Source organism: Zootoca vivipara, chromosome 11, assembly GCF_965207765.1.
Source record: "Zootoca vivipara chromosome 11, rZooViv2.hap1.1, whole genome shotgun sequence".
In the NCBI taxonomy this organism is placed as follows: Eukaryota; Metazoa; Chordata; class Lepidosauria; order Squamata; family Lacertidae; genus Zootoca; species Zootoca vivipara.
Window position 1 is genome coordinate 56,974,524 of NC_142594.1, and position 18,612 is coordinate 56,993,135.

At 49.5% G+C, this 18,612-nt stretch overlaps 1 protein-coding gene across 2 annotated transcripts; it reads left to right on the top strand.

The window, feature by feature from the left end:
• The first annotated feature begins 5,983 nt into the window (after positions 1-5,983).
• LOC118092206 (uncharacterized) lies at positions 5,984-15,136 on the top strand. 2 transcript variants are annotated; one of them, XM_088653957.1, is made up of 6 exons: positions 5,984-6,208; positions 9,058-9,450; positions 10,733-10,856; positions 11,692-11,868; positions 12,448-12,600; positions 13,996-15,136. In XM_088653957.1, the coding sequence occupies exons 1-6, from the start codon at positions 6,005-6,007 to the stop codon at positions 14,964-14,966; spliced, it is 2,022 nt and encodes a 673-aa protein (XP_088510083.1). In that variant the 5' UTR covers positions 5,984-6,004; the 3' UTR covers positions 14,967-15,136. The 2 variants fall into 2 exon arrangements, with proteins under 2 accessions (XP_088510083.1, XP_034985923.2); XM_035130032.3 differs by having other exon boundaries at positions 9,061-9,450.
• The last annotated feature ends 3,476 nt before the right edge of the window (positions 15,137-18,612 follow it).

Consider the following 18,612-nt stretch of genomic DNA (forward strand, 5'->3'; position numbering starts at 1 on the left):
TAAAAGAAAGATAATTGCTTATTGCCTTGACATCTACTGGGAGGGTGTTCCACAGGGAGGGCACCACCACCGAGAAGGCCCTCTGTCTGGTTCCCTGTAACCTCACTTCTCGCAATGAGGGAACAGCCAGAAGGCCCTCGGCGCTGGATCTCAGTGTCCGAACTGAACGGTGGGGGTGGAGACGCTCCTTCAGGTGTACAGCAAATGCTGTGGCAGTTGCACTCCAGAAACTTGCGGCCTCAGTGTCTATTTTGGGGGGACTCTGGAACACAGGTCACCAGGGTGCCGTGCTAGAACACAACAAGCACAAGGGTTGCAGGGCGAGGCAACAGGAGCGAACACACCCATGCTCACACTTTTGCATGGAGGAAAAATTTGCAGGAAGTTTCAGAAGCAGGGAAGCCTGGCCTTTTCTCTATTTCGGAGCCTGCAAAAGGGTTGTATCACGGCAGCAACAGAAGTGTGGGAGATGGGGGCGGTAGCGTGCTCTGTTCCGTTCTGAGCAGCCCAGCGCCCTCCAGATTTCTTTATTTTTTGGGACTACAACTCCCATCAGCCCCTGGCATTGGCTGATGGGAATTGTAGTCCGAAACACCTGGAGGCCATGCTGGCTACCTGACAAAAGGGCAGCTTCAGCTTAAAGAGCTGCGTTCCAGAGATCGTTTTACTAGACATCTTTTCATGGAAAGGTTTTTGCTCATGCAGTGAGGTCATTCCCAGCACCGTCCTTTCAGGAGCTACAAGGAGCATGAAATTGGGCACGGCCTGATCAAGATTTGTATTTTATTTTATTAAATTTATATATTATATACCCGCAGGTCTCAGGGGAGTTTACAGAATAAAATCAAAATATAAAACCACAAAATCCATAATCGAAATAAAAACGACAACCCAATAATCCCTCCCCCCACATTTTAAAAGGGCATAGGATGTCAATCAAATCAACCAAGGGCCTGGCTAAAAAGGAATGTTTTAGTCTGGCACTTAAAGGTGTATAACAGGGTCCCCAAACTAAGGCCCGGGGGCCGGATGCGGCCCAGTCACCTTCTCAATCCGACCCGCGGATGGTCCGGGAATAAGCATGTTTTTATATGAGTAGAATGTGTTCTTTTATTTAAAATGCATCTCTGGGTTATTTGTGGGGCCTGCCTTGTGTTTTTACATGAGTAGAATGTGTCCTTTTATTTAAAATGCATCTCTGGGTTATTTGTGGGGCATAGGAATGCATTCTTTTTTTTCCAAAATATAGTCTGGCCCCCCACAAGGTCTGAGGGACAGTGGACCGGCCCCCTGCTGAAAAAGTTTGCTGACCCCTGGTAATGAAGGTGCCAGGTGAACTTCCCTGGGGAGAGCATTCTACAGACGGGGAGCCACTGCAGAGAAGGCCTGTTCTCGTGTTGCCACCCTCCGGACCTCTTGAGGAGGAGGCACATGAAGGAGGGCCTCAGAAGATGATCTCAGGGGCCGGGTCAGTTCATATGGAAAGAGGCAGTCCTTGAGCTATTGCCGTCCTGAGCCTATTAGTTAGATAGAGATCAGCCATGCCTAGTTTCCTCCCAGGCTTTGGCGAGGCGGTGGGTCTTTCCTTGCCGTTAACCTTTATTCTCCCAGAGGCTCTTCAGAAAATATATTACATTTCCTACTTTGCATGCAGAAGGTCCCCGGTTCATTGCCCCTCCTTGACCACCAGCCATGTTGGCTGGGCTTCATGGGACTTTTAGTCCATTCTTTGCTGGCTACCACCGGCCAGAGGTGTAAGGGTGGCATCTGAACTTCAAGCGACACTTGTAAGCTCCTTTGCTCTCAGTTCTGCCCGTGTCGAAAGCGTTCTCCATTTAAAAAAATAACACAGGATCTTTTTGGGACATGGCGATGAGGATGATGTTCTCCTGCCTCCTGAGACAGACAGGCTTCAGGTGGGAGGACAGGAGCTGATGCTGGTCATTGTGGGGAATGGGAAAGACAGAACCCATGGCGGTGGGAGTGGGCGGGTGTCCCCTGGGTGGTCCTTTGCGTTGAGCTGCAGCCATAAACAAATGCCGGGTTTCCCTAAGGATTCAACCTGGTTTGTCTCAGAAGGAATTCGGCCCAGACTTATAGAATCGTAGAGTTGGAAGAGACCACAAGGGCCATCCAGTCCAACCCCCTGCCAAGCAGGAAACACCATCAAAGCATTCTTGACATATGCCTGTCAAGCCTCTGCTTAAAGACCTCCAAAGAAGGAGACTCCACCACACTCCTTGGTAGCAAATTCCACTGTTGAACAGCTCTTACTGTCAGGAAGTTCTTCCTAATGTTTAGGTGGAATCTTCTTTCTTGTATTTTGAATCCACTGCTCCGTGTCCGCTTCTCTGGAGCAGCAGAAAACAACCTTTCTTTGAGGTTAACTTTGAGACGTTTTTGTATAAAAATGAATGAATACAATAATAAAGGGTTCTGTTTGTCCCTGCTTGTTGGTATTTATTTCATTTCTATACCGCTTTGTATTTTTAAGAACAAAACACATTAAAACCTCAAATAAAAAAATCCAGAAGAAAACACTACAGAAGAAAGCCAAATATAAAGCATACTTCTAAACTAAAATATTATCTGAAAGATTTCAAAATAAAAGTATTACAAAGGCGGTCAGCTACCAAATGCACATTTGACGCAGCAAAATTAACCAAAAAATACCTTAAGACATTTCAAAGGAAAACATTACGAAAGGAAGTCAAATATAAAATGCACATTTAAAATAGCATTGTTAGCAAGAGAAGAGGACGCGTTTGGATTTGATATCCTGCTTTAAGCAGAGGCTTGACAGGCATATGTCAAGAATGCTTTGATGGTGTTTCCTGCTCGGCAGGGGGTTGGACTGGATGGCCCTTGTGGTCTCTTCCAACTCTATGATTCTATGAAATAACACGAATAAATTAACAGCCAAGTATAAGAACGAAGAATAAAATGAGATCTCAGAGAGTTCAGGCATGAAATGACCCTTCAAAAACACTGGGCATTTATTTTTTTTACTTCTGCCATTTTCCTTCAGATGGAAGAAACTGTACAGATTTGCTCTGGACAATAAAAGTGTCTCTGTATTGGATTAAAACCAGCCAGTTGTGCTGATCCTGCTGTGTGCTGATCTCTTTCTTGGCCCAAGCAATGTTTGCAGTGAAGTTTTAATGTTTTAAAGGACTCTCCTCCTTTCCGCACACCCAGCCGCTTCTAGGCAGAAAATAGTTCTGTATAACTTGGAAAGCCTGTATTGGTATTGAAGGAAAGAAGAAACCCACATTTTTGCCTTGAGCAACCCTTATGAGGAAATAATGCAAGACTTGGGACTTTTTAGTTCGGGGGAAAAGATGAGAAAGAGACAACATGATAGAAATTTATAGTTTATAAAATGATGGCTGGCATGGAGAAAGTGGGTACTGAAAAGTCCCATTCCCCACCTCAATAACTAGAACTCCTGGTCATCCAATGAACTGGAATGTTGGGGATTCAGGAATGATACAATAATTTATTCAAGCAGTGCAGAGTACAGTGGCCCCTTGGTTCTCTAACTTAATCCGTTCTGGAAGTCCGTTCCAAAACCAAAGCGTTCCAAAACCTAGACACGCTTTCCCTTTTCCATAGAAAGTAATGCAAAACGGATTAATCCGTTCCATACAACCCCTGTTGTTGTTTAGTCATTTAGTCGTGTCCGACTCTTCGTGACCCCATGGACCAGAGCACGCCAGGCACTCCTGTCTTCCACTGCCTCCCGCAGTTTGGTCAAACTCATGTTCGAAGCTTCGAGAACACTGTCCAACCATCTCGTCCTCTGTCGTCCCCTTCTCCTTGTGCCCTCCATCTTTCCCAACATCAGGGTCTTTTCCAGGGAATCTTCTCTTCTCATGAGGTGGCCAAAGTATTGGAGCCTCAGCTTCACGATCTGTCCTTCCAGTGAGCACTCAGGGCTGATTTCCTTCAGAATGGATAGGTTTGATCTTCTTGCAGTCCATGGGACTCTCAAGAGTCTCCTCCAGCACCATAATTCAAAAGCATCAATTCTTTGGCGATCAGCCTTCTTTATGGTCCAGCTCTCACTTCCATACATCACTACTGGGAAAACCATAGCTTTAACTATACGGACCTTTGTAGGCAAGGTGGTGTCTCTGCTTTTTAAGATGCTGTCTAGGTTTGTCATTGCTTTTCTCCCAAGAAGCAGGCGTCTTTTAATTTCGTGACTGCTGTCACCATCTGCAGTGATCAAGGAGCCCAAGAAAGTAAAATCTCTCACTGCCTCCATTTCTTCCCCTTCTATTTGCCAGGAGGTGATGGGACCAGTGGCCATGATCTTGGTTTTTTTGATGTTGAGCTTCAGACCATATTTTGCGCTCTCCTCTTTCACCCTCATTAAAAGGTTCTTTAATTCCTCCTCACTTTCTGCCATCAAGGTTGTGTCATCTGCATACCTGAGGTTGTTGATATTTCTTCCGGCAATCTTAATTCCGGTTTGGGATTCATCTAGTCCAGCCTTTCGCATGATGAATTCTGCATATAACAGCAATTTAACATGAATTTTACTATGAAGCAAAAAATGAAAGCAATAAACAATGTACTGTTGTTGTTGTTGTTGTTGTTGTTTTGTTGTTTAGTCGTTTAGTCGTGTCCGACTCTTCGTGGCCCCATGGACCAGAGCACGCCAGTACAACAATGTACTGTACTATCCTATATAATAATATCCAAGTGTCTCTGCGTCCAGTCCGTGTGTCCGTGGGATTGCGCTACTGCGCATGTGCCCCACGGATAGCCGTTGGGACTTGGAGCGCAGAGACACTTCGGAGAGGGGAGCTTGGTGTCCGCTCGGCCCGGCAGGGAGGCGAGCCAGGCTGAGGTGGCGAGGCGGGCACGAGGACCGCCCGTTCCCCTTAGCCGGGTGCTGCTGCTGCTGCTGCTTCTTTGTAGGCCCTGACGGGAGAGGTGGGCCCGGCCTCCTCAGGGCGCGGTGGCGACACCGGAGGGAGGGAGAATGAGGCGGGCAGGCCGCTGCGGCGCTTGAGCCGGGATGAGGTAGGAGGTCTGGGAAGGGAATTCGTAGGGCTGCTTGCTGGCCTCGGTGGAGGATGAAAGAAAGAGAGACCTTCTCCTAACTCCCACCCCATCAGGTCAGTTCTATCCGTTGGGACTTGTTGCGCAGACCCGCTGCTTCATCAGCTCTGCGCATGTCCCCGAAGTTGCTAGAGCAACAGGTCTGCTCTAGCACCCGTTATTTTAACGGGCTTCATGATACTAGTAAAATAAATAAGAGTATTGTGGATGATAAAAATTAAAATGATTATTTTTTCTTACCTGCACTAATGATAGTCATTGTTTGGATTGGGGGGGGGGGCTTTTATCCTTTTCCACAGTCACACAATCAATCAATCAGTAGCAGAACTGGGTTCTACACAGTCACAAAAACAAAATGCTGTAACTGAAAAAGCCTCAAAAACAAAAGCGCAAAATAACATTGTGGGTGCCTGGGCCCCTCAAATATTTTATGGGGGCAGGGGGCTGAAAGGACCTTGGCTCCTAGGAGTTGGCTCCTATGCTCATGGTCGTGGGTTTGAGCCCCACGTTGGGCAAAAAGATTTGTCGTATTGCAGGGGGTGGACTAGATGACTCTTGGGTATCCCTTGCAACTCTACAATTCTACAATTCTTTAAAGGTTGGAGGGCCGCCTGTCATGTATGATCTGGTTGAGATTCCTGCATTGCAGGGGGTTGAAGTAGACGACCCTCGGGGACCCTTCCAGCTCTACCATACTATGAACTCTGCACATCTTCAGAGGCGCGCAGGAGAACCCCTGGCGCGCGCGCGCGCGTTTGGCAAGCGGAACAGCTTTCCCACGGAGCGCTGCTGGGCGTGCATTCTTTGGAGGTTGCCCTAGCCTAGGCAAAAACCTCCGAGGGGCAGGATCCGCTCCTCCCCTCCGCGGGTGCAAGAAGCGAGCGAAGCTCCCTTTGCGTTTGCTTCTTTTTGCGCGGCGCTTTTTGCAGCGATGCTCTCCAAGGCCCGCAGGCGGCGGTGCAGCTCCGGAGTGGCGCCGGCTCCCCCTCCCTTTGCACCCCGCCTCCCCGGTTTGCAAAGCTGCTCCCGACATGCTCTGAGCTGCTGCTCCCAGCGCCGGCCCTCCGCATCAGCTCCGGACGGATTCCTCGCAGGGACCCTCGGAGGCGCCATGGCCGAGTGGGCGCCCGCGCAGGTAAGCAGCAGCAGCGCGGTCCCCAAGCCCGTGCGCCGTTGCATCTCTCCGGCTCCTCCTCCTCCTCGCGTCCTCTGGGCTTCCGGGATGCTGCTCTTTTTGCGTGGGAAGAGGATGCACTTTGCGCCCGGCTGATCCGGACGAGCTTCCCCCCTCCCTCCGGGGTACTTACCTCGCTTTTACCTCGCTTCGCTCCCCTCCTTCCCGCTGCAAAAGGGAAAGGGAACGGCGGCGTTGGTTGTTAGCAGGCGGGATGGCGGGATTCTGTGGATGGAGATGCGGGCTTGCAACCTGTGCTGTGTGAACGGGGGGGCTTAAATCCGGGATCAGCTTCTTCTTTTAATGGGACCCTCCCTCTGCCTCTGCCCTCCCCGTGCCCTGGTTGTGGCATTTGCAGGCAGCTTTGGTAGATTCTTTTGGAAAGGGGCAAGGGGGGGGAGCAGAGATCTGTTAAGGGGCAAGGAGAGGGCAGAGATTATTATTATTATTATTATTATTATTATTATTATTATTATTATTATTAGTGCTTTATTCTAAGGGGGAAATGGTTTCGGTACTCACCATGAAGTTGTTACAGTAAGTGCCACACTTTTAACATTTGCGGGGAGGTGCCAGTACTGCGTGCCCATGAGAACCCCCAGGAAAAAAAACCTGACTACAGTATTATTGTTTTTATTATTGTTAGTACAAGAGGATAAGCAGAGCCTGGCTGGATGAGGCCAGTGGCCCAGCTAGTCCAGCATCATCTTCTCTCCCCCCCCATTTTTTTTTAATGAAAACATCTAATAAAAACAAAACACTACAAATAACAACAACCAAAACAACAACAACAAAACAAAACATACAAAATTTCATATTCTTAACCTCTTATCTACTCATTGTACTGCGACTTCCTCGGATCCTCCTTACTGCGATTCACTGCTAATCCACTTTAGCAATTTCTACTTCATAATCCTTTTATCCTTATATAAATTGTACTTATTCTTCATTCCAAACAAAACCATTATCTACCGGTATCATATTTCTTATTTTCCTTCACCACCAAGCCAGATCTTAAACTACAGCATTGTATATACCTCAAAATCCATTTCTTACTATTTAATTACAATACTATTCTTCTTCAGATTAACTTTAAAATTCTTCCAATCTTCTTCTACCGATTTTTCTCCCTGGTCACGAAGCCTCCCGGTCAGATCAGCTAATTCCATATATTCCATCATTTTCATCTGCCACTCTTCCACCGTCGGTATTTCATGTGTTTTCAGCATCCTCTTCTCCCAATGGTTGAACAGTGTTAAACCAGTAAGGAGGATCCAAGCACAGGAGGAAGCTCATTGCCTCCTTTCCATGAATTTTCCCAGCCCTCTTTTCCCAGCCCTCTCACTTGGCAGCCATCGCTGCCTCTTGTGGAAGGGAGTTCCATAGTTTAACTCTGGGCTGCGTCAAGAAGGACTTTGTTTTATCTGTCCCGAATCTCCCAACTTTGGATGCCCCTGAGTTCTGGTGTAACGAGAAAGAGGGACAAAAGCTTTTCTCTGTCCACTATCTCCATTCCATCCACAATTTGATTTTTAAAAAATTGCTTTTATTGAATGATTTTTGGATTACAAAAGTACATATAGTGCCTCTGCTTTCAGTTCACAGAGTCCTTTTTATAGGTCAGCTGCAGTCAATGTGAGACACTACTGGTTTTTTAAATATACCTTTCCCAAAAAACCAGAGGCATTTTTGTTAGGAATTATGGGAGGGGAGATTCTGAAAGAAGATCAAGTATTGTTTATGTATGCGACAACCGCGGCCAGGACATTGTTGGCCCCAAAAATGGAAAACTCAGGAATTACCAACGATTGACGAGTGGCAGATGAAAATGATTGACTATGCAGACTTAGCAAGACTGACTTGCAAGATCCGAAACCAGGGAGAGACAAAGTTCCGAAAAGACTGGAGTAAATTTGTAGACTATATGGAGAAGAACTGTAGAAGTTTAAAGACACTTGCAGGATTGAAATAAATCCTACGAATTGCCTAAAGTAAGGGCAATAAAGATCTGCAAGATAGGAGTAAATAAGAAAACCGTGTGTAGGGAGGGAGGGAAGTCACAGCTCGGCAGAGCAAAATGAGATGGGTGAATTTAAGATGAATTGTACAAAAAACTGTTGTTTTGTTTGTTTATTTGAAAAATTGAATAAAAATTATTATAATTTTTTTTGAGACACTACTGTTATAGGTAGTGTGAGTTTGGGGGCGGCCAGGCATAATTCTATAAACTTCTATCATTTTGCCTCTTCCTTGCCTTTTCTCTAAAGTAAAAAGCCCCCCCCCCAAGGCTGCAACCTTTCCTCATTGGGGAGTCGCTCCAACCCCTTGATCATTTCACTGGCCCTTTCCTGAACCTTTTTCCAACTCTGCAATATCCTTTTTGAAGTGAGGCGATCGGGACTGTACAAATAGCTCCAAATGCGGCCACAGCATAGATTTATATAATGGCAGCCTGTGCTTTGTGAACAGGGTGTTTAAATCTGGAGTAGGTTATTCCTTTAACGGGCTGCTTCCTCTGCCTTCTCTGTGCTGAGTAACGGGTAAGTTACGGGATATTTTATTACTATTAAAACATTCCTGCATTGCAGGGCATTGTGCTATCACGGCCCCATCCCAACCACAGCGATTCCATATCCTACTTTTTCTCCAAGGAACCCAGTGTGGTGCTTCAGATACACATTGCAGGCCAGTCTTCTTCCCCAACCTGGCGCCCTCCACATGTTTGGAGTGTTTTCAGAAACGGCAAAAATAAAAAGTTTAGTTCCTTTTTGTAAAAAACAACAACAACATAAAACTTGTCTCCTTGCCAGCAGGCTCCGGAACGGGACGCTGAATCGTGGGGCGCACAATCTTCCCTGCAGTCCCCTGCCGTCCACGAGTGGCCGGCGGGGCAGGTGACAGAGGTGTCCATGTGGACTCTGGTGGCCGCCGTCCAGGCGATGGAGAGCAAAGTCGACGCTTTGACATCTCGGCTGCTGAGCCTGGAAGGCAGGGCTGGGACGGCGGAGAAGAAGATCTTTGAGTGCGAGAAGACAGAGCTGGAGATTGGGAACCAGCTGGAGGGGAAGTGGACGGTGCTGGGGACACTGATCCAGGAGTACGGCCTGCTCCAGAGGAGGCTGGAGAACCTGGAGAACCTGCTCAAGAACCGCAATTTCTGGATCCTGAGGCTTCCGCCTGGGGTCAAGGGAGACGCCCCCAAGGTAGGTGGGCCCTGCCTGACAAGAACAGGAGCAAGATTGCTAGGGGAGCTTTTTGTGGATGGGTTGATGTAAGGAAAGCTGGATCTGGGAGGAGACGCAAGCTCCCCTGGTTCTCTGGCCTTGGGTTAGTTGCTGGCAGGAGCCAGCCAGCAGTAAATCACACTGTGCAAGTTGGAGTTAACTCTTTGTTAGCAAAAGCAGGATCTGCACAGGAGTGTCAGGCCTAATGAGCACAGCAACTCATCTCCGGCAGGTCTTGCTTCCACAAAGCAATTGCAGAGACTGAAGGTCCCCACCTCCCCACAGCTGCCTAAGTCTCCTCCTCTCCAGGGTTTTCCCCCAAGCAATCAGAGACTATGCCTGCATGCAGTCAACCTCTCCTCCTCCCTTTTCATGCCTCTCTTAGTTCTGGGAGACAAACAGGGAGGGGAGCTTATCGCAGCAGGAAGAGAAGACACCCGTGACTCTTCCCCAGCCAGACCCATCTCTGCCTCTTGGCCTCCCTCCTCTCCTGCTTCGGCTTCTGATTCCGGACTTCTTTCTGCCACAGACTCTCCCTGCTCACCAAACCCTGTCACCTCTTCTGCTTCCGACACCTCCTCCCCCCAGCCTTCTCCCTCTCCTCCCTCTGACCACTCCTTGACATTCTACCAGCTTGACCACCTGGCAGGTGAGACCAGAGTTTGGCCACCGCTAACAGCATTGCGGTTGTGGGTTGGGCATCCTGAATGTCGGAAGACTCCGAGCAGATAGAATCGTAGAATTGTAGAGTTGGAAGGGACCCCCGAGGGTCATCTAGTCCAACCCCCTGCAGTGGCAGGAATATGCAACCGTCCCAGGCAGGCATTGAACCTGCAACCTCGGCCTTATCAGCACCATGGTCTAACCGACTTCTTTGCATGACACATAGTTAATCTATGGAACTCGCTCCTGCAGGAGGCACTTGTTGTTGTTGTTAATTTCATTTCTATACCAATTTGTATTTTTAAGAAGAAAACCTCAAAGCTGTTTACAACCTTCATTAAAACATCAAATAAAACAATCCAGAAGAAAACATTATGGAAGGAAGTCAAATATAAAGTATGCACCCCAAGCAGCACAATTAACAGGAAATTCTGTCTCTCAATTAACAGAATTAGCAGGGATTCTGTAGCCGTGATTCCTGCACCGCAGGGGGTTGAGCTAGATGACCCTTGGGTTCCCCTTCCCCTGCTACCCTCCTATGATCATTCGTTTACCAGGCTGCTCTGGGGCATTAACCTTTGTGGCTGACACCTTGCAGGTGCCGGTGGCCTTTGATGGCAGCGCCGCCTTTTCCCAGGAGGAGCGAGAGAAGATGGAGGGCTGGCAAAAGGAACTCTACAAGAACGTCCTGAAGGGGAACTGCGAATGCTTGATCTCTCTCGGTAAGAGCCTGGAAGGGGGGAGGGAGGCTTCTGGGCCCTGCGTTCACCCTGGCCTGCCTCCGAAATCTCCTTCACTTTGGGGCTGTCCTCAGTCCCGCCTCTTCTGCGCCACAAAATCCCCATGTTCTGCATTGGTAAGAAATTGATCGCTCAGTGTGGCAGCCCCTACACTTTGGAACTCCCTGCCAATTGATGCCAGACGGAGCGCTTGCACTGTAGTCTTTTTCAGCATCTGGTAAAAACATCATTGCTGAGACATAAGCGATGCTTAGAAAGTGGAGGTCATTCCAATGCTGTTCCAGTCCTTTAAAGTACCGTTTCTTGGTTTTATGGTTTTATCTTTTTGCAAACCGCATTAAGGGGTGGGGTTTTTTGTTTTTGCAATCAGGCCTGTATAAAATTTACAAAACAAATGAGTAACTATTCCCCTAAAAACAACCCTTCCACCCCACTCTGTAAACCAGGGATCAGCAAACTTTTTCAGCCGTGAGCCAGTCCACTGTCCCTCAGACCTTGTGGGGGGCCGGACTATATTTTGGAAAAAAATTGAACAAATTCCTATGCCCCACAAATAACCCAGAGATAAATAAATAAATAAATAAAAGGACACATTCTACCCATGCAAAAACACCAGGCAGGCCCCACAAATAACCCAGAGATGCATTTTAAATAAAAGGACACAGTCTACTCATGTAAAAACACGCTGATTCCCGAACCATCCGCGGGCCGGATTTAGAAGGCGATTGGGCCTTAGTTTGGGGACCCCTGCTGTAAACTAAGTATGTCCTGTTCCTTGTCTCTTTTTTCATCCCTCCCCCCCCCCCAACCCTGACAGATTACGCAATCTCCAAACCAGATATTCTGTCCCGGATTGAACGAGGGGAGGGCCTGGGTCCCGGCGAACAGCAGGACGCAGAATCCAGGGAGAACCTCGTGGATGCCAGCGTGGCTGAGAACCCCCTGCAGAAGCAGCGGAAGCATCAGAGAAGTGGGGCTCCAACGTTTGTTCCAGGTGGCTGTTCCAAGCCGCTCCTTGGCGTTTGGGGGGGGGGCGGGGTTGGACTAGATGACTCTAAGAGTCCCTTTCACCTCTACGGTTCTGTGATACAATTCCATGGTCGCCTTTGGGACTAGGCCAGCCTTTGCCAACCTGGTCTCTTCCCACTTTTTAAATAAATACTTTTATTCCTGGCCCACTTTTTTCCATGCAGCTCAAGCTTGGGAAAGATAATTCCACCCATTGCCCCCTCACAACAACTCTGTGAGGTAGGCAAGGCTGAGAGAAGTGGCTGTTTCACCAAGGCCACACCTAGTGAGCTCCATGGCCCGGTGGGGATTCGAACCCAGGTCTTTCCCAGGTCCCAGTCCGACACTCTAACCACTGCAACACACTTCCAATGAGAGCACTTTGGGGGGGTGTGTGTGATTATTGGTTTGTATTATTGGAGGGTTTTTTGGTTCTTGTTTTTATTACATATTTTCAGTTTTCACATTGTATTTTTTCTTGTGAAAAATACCCAGAGATGTCTACAGATGAAGGGCCCTATAGAAATGTGATAAATAATAATGACAATTCATGGATCTTTCTCAGGGAAGGAAGAAATCCCATCTTCTCCTATCTCCTCTGCATTCTCTCCTGAGTCCATCTCCGAAGCTGCCTCCTCCTCGCAGGTAAAAGAAGAGCAGCAGCCCTTGGCGCAGGAGGAGGAGGAGGAGGAGAGTCTGGGAAACAAAATAACCCCAGGTGAGTGATCAATGGCCCTTTCTTAAAATCTGTGAAAGCCAGAAATGGGTAGCTGTTAAGCCTTTTGTTCTGGAGACCAATGGGCCTGGCATTAACATCCCAAGAGGCTCTGAAAATGAAAAAGGCTCTTAAATGCTTTCAGAGGATATATTGGGGGAGCTTTGGGGGGGGGCGTGTTTGGGGGGGATGGTGGCCTGTCTCTCTGTGGCGGAGATGTCTAATCTCTCTAGTCCAGTGGAGTAGTAAGTAAGAGATCCTTCTGCCCTCTCAAAGAGGCCTTAATCCCTTGACCAGCAGGGGATGCATTCATAGGTGGAAAAATACTGATTTCCTCTTCCAGTTTTTGCAAGGCAGTTTTTCAGTGAAGTAAAGCGCCAGGGATCAGGCTGCGCTGGCATCTCTGGAGTAAAATGTCGCTTTGTTTGCCAAGGCCTAAAGTCAAAGGGACACGGGTGGCGCTGTGGGCTAAACCACAGAGCCTAGGGCTTGCCGATCAGAAGGTCGGCGGTTCGAATCCCCGCGACGGGGTGAGCTCCCGTTGCTCGGTCCCAGCTCCTGCCCACCTAGCAGTTCGAAAGCACGTCAAAGTGCAAGTAGATAAATAGGTACGTTTTTGCCTGGCACCTAAAGATGTATAATGAAGGTGCCAGGTGAATCTATCTAGGGAGAGAATTCTGCAAACGGCGAGCCACTGCAGAGAAGGCCTTGTTCTTGTTTTGCCACCCTCTGGACCTCTTGTGGAGAAGTACACATGAAGAAGGGTCTCAGATGGTGACCACAGGCTTTGGGTCAGAGCGCTGTGGATTTAGACACAGGTTGTACACGGATAAATATAACGATACTTGGAATGCATTTTTGTAAAATTACAACGGCTTGTTAATAATGGTATAAAGGTAAAGGTAAAGGGACCCCTGACCATTAGGTCCAGTCGTGACCGACTCTGGGGTTGCGCGCTCATCTCGCATTATTGGCCGAGGGAGCCGGCGTATAGCTTCCAGGTCATGTGGCCAGCATGACAAAGCCGCTTCTGGCAAACCAGAGCAGCACACGGAAACGCCGTTTACCTTCCCGCTGTAGCGGTTCCTATTTATCTACTTGCATTTTGACATGCTTTTGAACTGCTAGGTTGGCAGGAGTTGGGACCGAGCAACAGGAGCTCACCCCGTCACAGGGATTCGAACCGCCGACCTTCTGATCAGCAAGCCCTAGGCTCTGTGGGTTAAACCACAGAGCCATCTGGGTCCCCTGGCTTGTTAATAGTGGTATATTGATTGCAATAATAGCAGTGCTTATTGAACCATTTACAATCTCAAGCACTTTTTCCTCCCCCCACTCACTTCATTCTCTTTATTTGTTCACTAAAATAAAAAAATTTAAAAAAAATCGTTGATGCAGTTGACAGCTGGCTGACGCACCAAAAATGGGCGACCCCTGAGGAGCTGGAGGCCCGCTGGACTCTGGCAGAGAGATCGGAAGAGATCGTCTACCAGGACGTGAATGGCAGCTATGGTCTGGGTCAAGCGTTACCCCCGGGCTTCCCCGAAGAAGTCTCCCCCGGGGCGCCAGAGAGGGATCCTGGCCCCCCGGACGGACTTCACCTCCATCGGGGTTCCCCCGAGCGGCCCTACATCTGCTCTGACTGCGGGCACACCTTCGTCCGGAAGGAGAATTTCACCCGGCACCGCCGCTCCCACCTGGGCGAGAGGGCTTTCTCCTGCCCCGAGTGCGGGAAGGCCTTCGTCCACCAGTCGACGCTGACCACGCACTACCGCACCCACACCGGGGAGAAGCCCTATGGCTGCGCCGAGTGCGAGAAGCGCTTCGGCCGCCTCTCAACCCTGGTGGAGCACCAGCGGACACACACCGGGGAGAAGCCCTACGCCTGCGGCGAGTGCGAGAAGCGCTTCGGCCGCCTCTCGACCCTGGTGGAGCACCGGCGGTCGCACACCGGGGAGAAGCCCTACCAGTGCGCCCAGTGCCACAAGCGCTTCACTCGCATGACGAACCTGACGGTGCACCAAAACACCCACGGCGGAGAGAGGGCCTATTCCTGCACGCGCTGCGGGAAGAGCTTCCCCCAGAAGGCCGGCTTCCTCAAGCACCTGCGTTCCCACGCCCGGGAGAAGCTCCACCAGTGCCAGGACTGCGCCAAGAGCTTCGCGTGCAGCTCCTGGCTGCTCCGGCACCAGGCGGCGCACACGGGCAAGCGGCCAGAGGGTCACTCCTGCCGCGTCTGCAGCAAGGCCTTCCGCTGCCAGCGAAGCCTGGAACTGCACGAGAGCAGCCACATTGACGCAGCGGGTGGCCCATGGGCAACACATCCCGACAGCCGAGCTCCTTTCGTGAAAACGGAGGTGGTGGGGTGACGGAAGGGGGCAAAGGAGCTGTATAGTGAGGGTCTCCCCTTCTGGAAACCCCCAGAAAGGTCGAAGGCAGGCAGCCTGCCTGGCTCTGGCACACAGCTGACTTGGGCTAGCAATAAATCTGATTGTTATTTTTATATATATTCTTTATTGATAATAAAATGTAATATGGAGATATGGGTGTGGTTTCTCCCCTCCCCCCTTTCTCCCTCTTTTCATGTCTTATTTTACCTCGTGTGCCAATAAATCTGATCACACGCAGGCAGGCGTCGGCCGAGGCAGATCTTTGCGGGGTGATCGTAACATCGTGGCATGGAAGAGACGCCCATGGGTCGTTTAGGCCGCCCCCTTGCAATGCAGGAGTCACAGCTAAATGATAATACATAGAAGCATTTAAGGGACCCCAAGGGTCATCCAGCCCAACCCCCTGCAATGGGGAATCATGGCGTTTATTTATTTACTAGCTGACCCGGCCACGCGTTGCTGTGGTTCTTTCCTGTGATCCCCACCCCCACCCTGTCACGATCCATGACGTATCCTGCCCCTCCTCCCTGGCTCATCCCTGTGTTTCCGTAGGATACCCTTCCCTCTGTTGTCCCTGGGGAGTGTTGGCCCCTCCCCCCTGTATCTCCATACCTTGGCCCCCACCCTCGAAAAGGAACTGTTAGCTTCTAGGTTCTATTTCCCAGCATGCACTTTTGTCTGAACCCTCTGTTGTTCCTGGGGAGTGTTGGCCCCTCCCCCATATATCTCCATACCTTGGCCCCCACCCTTGGAGAAATAACTTATGTTCTGGGTTCTATTTCCCAGTATTTACTTTTGTCTGAGCCCTCTGTTGTCCCATCCCCCCTGTATCTCCATACATTGGCCCCTGTGCATGCATCGTGAACATTTCTATATATTTAGATTAAGGATCAGGGGTGATGATGTGCCCTGGGACGTAGAGAACTACTTTAAAAATCCCAAAGGGGGGGGGTCAAATAGTGAAGCCCCATAGCCCCGTAGCAACAGATAGAATGAGGGGGGGGGGTGTCATATGGGCCACTTGGTGCGGGCCTCCAAATCTAAAGGAGGCCTCGGTCAGCATACTCACAATCATTAAAATGAAAAAAGTAGCAAAAGGGTTAAAAACAGGGCCACATTATCTACCTGGCCCGGGCAGCAACATGGCGGAAAGGCTCCCCTTCGCCACTACACAGCAAGCACAAGACAGGCACCTGCCTGCCTGCCCAGCCTCCCACTTGTCTGTCCATTCCCAACAGCAAGGGCTTTGCGGACTGGCTGGCAGGGCTCCCTCGCCCACTTGCTTGCTTACTCCAAGACCGCCGCAGCTCCTGGCACCCAGCACCACCTGGCACCACCATTTGCCTGGGGAGCTTGTAGCCAGGGCTGCTACAACAAACAGCTGTGCAAGCCTTTGGGAGGCAGAGATGCGAGAGGGCATCAGAGGGCGGGAAGGGAAGAGGGACAGAGGCCAGGGTTGCCTGTGGCACCCCGATCATCATTCAAGGCACCCCAGGGTGCCACAGCACACTGGCTGAAAACTGACCCAAGTCTGCTTCTCGCCACTCTGTAATAGGCTGGGGTGGTGCCTACAGAACAGGTGCCCTGTTTCGCCTCTTCCTCTTATACAAGGGAGCAGCGGATCCTGTCCTCTATGCTGTGGCTTGGCTTCAGATCGGAGTGTTGCAACCCTCCCCATGTGGGGCTGCCCTTGAAGACGACTTGGAAACCACACTTGGTCCCAAAGGCAGCAGCCAAATGACTGGCTGGGGTTCCATCTTGATCTCCCGTAACCCGTTTGAAAACAGCGACGCTGGTTGCCAGTTCATTTCTGGGCCCAACTCAAGGTGCCCATGCTGGTGTTTAGAGCCCTATACGACTCATGCCCCAAATGCTTCCTGGAGAGTAGTGACTAGTGGGGTGCCACAGGGTTCTGTCTTGGGCCCAGTCTTATTCAACATCTTTATCAATGACTTGGATGATGGGCTTGAGGGCATCCTGAGCAAGTTTGCAGACGACACCAAATTGGGAGGGGTGGCTAATACCCCAGAGGACAGGATCACACTTCAGAATGACCTGAACAGATTAGACAACTGGGCCAAAGCAAACAAGATGAATTTTAACAAGGAGAAATGTAAAGTACTACACTTGGGCAAAAAAGAAAGAAAGGCACAAATACAGGATGGGAGACACCTGGCTTGAGAGCAGTACATGTGAAAAGGATCCCATGACTTTAAAAGAGGACTGGACAAGTCCAGGGGGAGGGTGTTTCTTATTTTCTTTTCTACGTTCTTATGAGACTTGGGGGGGGGGTCCCTTCAAACTCAGGAGGAAGAGGCTGATTTCCACGAAGTGCTGCTGACCTGGAGGAACCGCTCAACTTCCTTCCTCAGTTTTTCCGCAGATTTTCATTGTTGTATTGTTTCATTGTTTCATTGAGATTTTTGAAAGGACTTGTGGCCTCCGCAACAGTGTCATTCTGAAACCAGTTCCAAAAGGTGTGATGATGGTTGCAGATGTTCAGAGAGTCCTCCATTACGTTCCAGTCACCAGTTGGGTGCAGGACATAAGCAGCAGAGCGTACTGTGGTCCAAAAAGAGAATTAGCGGACTCCTTCCTTTCTAACAGGGAGCGCGGGCCTGAATGAGAGAGCTTTGGTACGTGGAAATTGCTATGGGAACCATTTTTCATGGTTAGGTTGACCTTCCCTAGTCTGGTGCTACTGAAACAGACTTGGTCGCCCTGATAGCAGACGGCAATGTTAATGTTAACAGTACAAGATTAAAACTCATCAACATCTATGTGTCCGGAAATGCTTGCCTGACAAGCATATTTTAAGCAGGAGCCCAAAAGGGAACCGTGAATGTCAAGAGGCAGAGAGGAATTTCAGGGAAGAAGTGATCCTATTCTGACAAGAACACCAACTCGCTCTGAGAGCAGCATTCATCTGGAGTCTCTGGGATTGAATGGTCTTGGGAGGATCCTTGGGAGAGACAAGGGGGGCTTGAGGACTTCATAATCTAGTACACCGTAACAGTAAAGGCAGCGCTTTTTCTCTAGAAAAGAGGTGCCAGAACCTCACCGCCCCCACACGCTGCGAGTCCTTCCACGGCAGGCTCTTGCTGCACTCATAGCAATAGGGATGAATGTCTGGTTCTGTACTTAGGCAGGAAGAACCAGATGCACAAATATAGGATGGGGGATATCTGACTTACCTGCAGTACATGTGAAAAGGATCTCGGGGTCTTGGTGGACCACGAGCTTAACATGAGTCAACAGTGTGATGCAGCAGTAAAAAAACAACAACAACTCATGCTGTTCTAGGCTGCATCAACAGAATTCTAGTGCCCAGATCAAGGGAATTAATAATACCACTCTATTCTGCCTTGGTCCATGGGGTCACCTAATACCCCAGAGGACAGGATCACACTTCAAAATGACCTTAACAGATTAGACAACTGGGCCAAAGCAAACAAGATGAATTTTAACAGGGAGAAATGTAAAGTACTACACTTCGGGGGGGGGGGGGATGAAACGCACAAATACAGGATGGGAGACACCTGGCTTGAGAGCAGTACATGTGAAAAGGGTCTAGGAGTCTTGGTAGACCACAAACTTGACATGAGTCAGCAGTGTGATGCAGCAG

Bases quoted from the DNA above. Each gene is read 5' to 3' on its own strand.
- LOC118092206 (XM_088653957.1), top strand. From the start codon at position 6,005: ATGCTCTCCAAGGCCCGCAGGCGGCGGTGCAGCTCCGGAGTGGCGCCG. The intron at 11,869-12,447 runs GTGGCTGTTCCA...GATCTTTCTCAG, and splicing joins GGCTCCAACGTTTGTTCCAG to GGAAGGAAGAAATCCCATCT. The intron at 12,601-13,995 runs GTGAGTGATCAA...TCGTTGATGCAG, and splicing joins GGGAAACAAAATAACCCCAG to TTGACAGCTGGCTGACGCAC.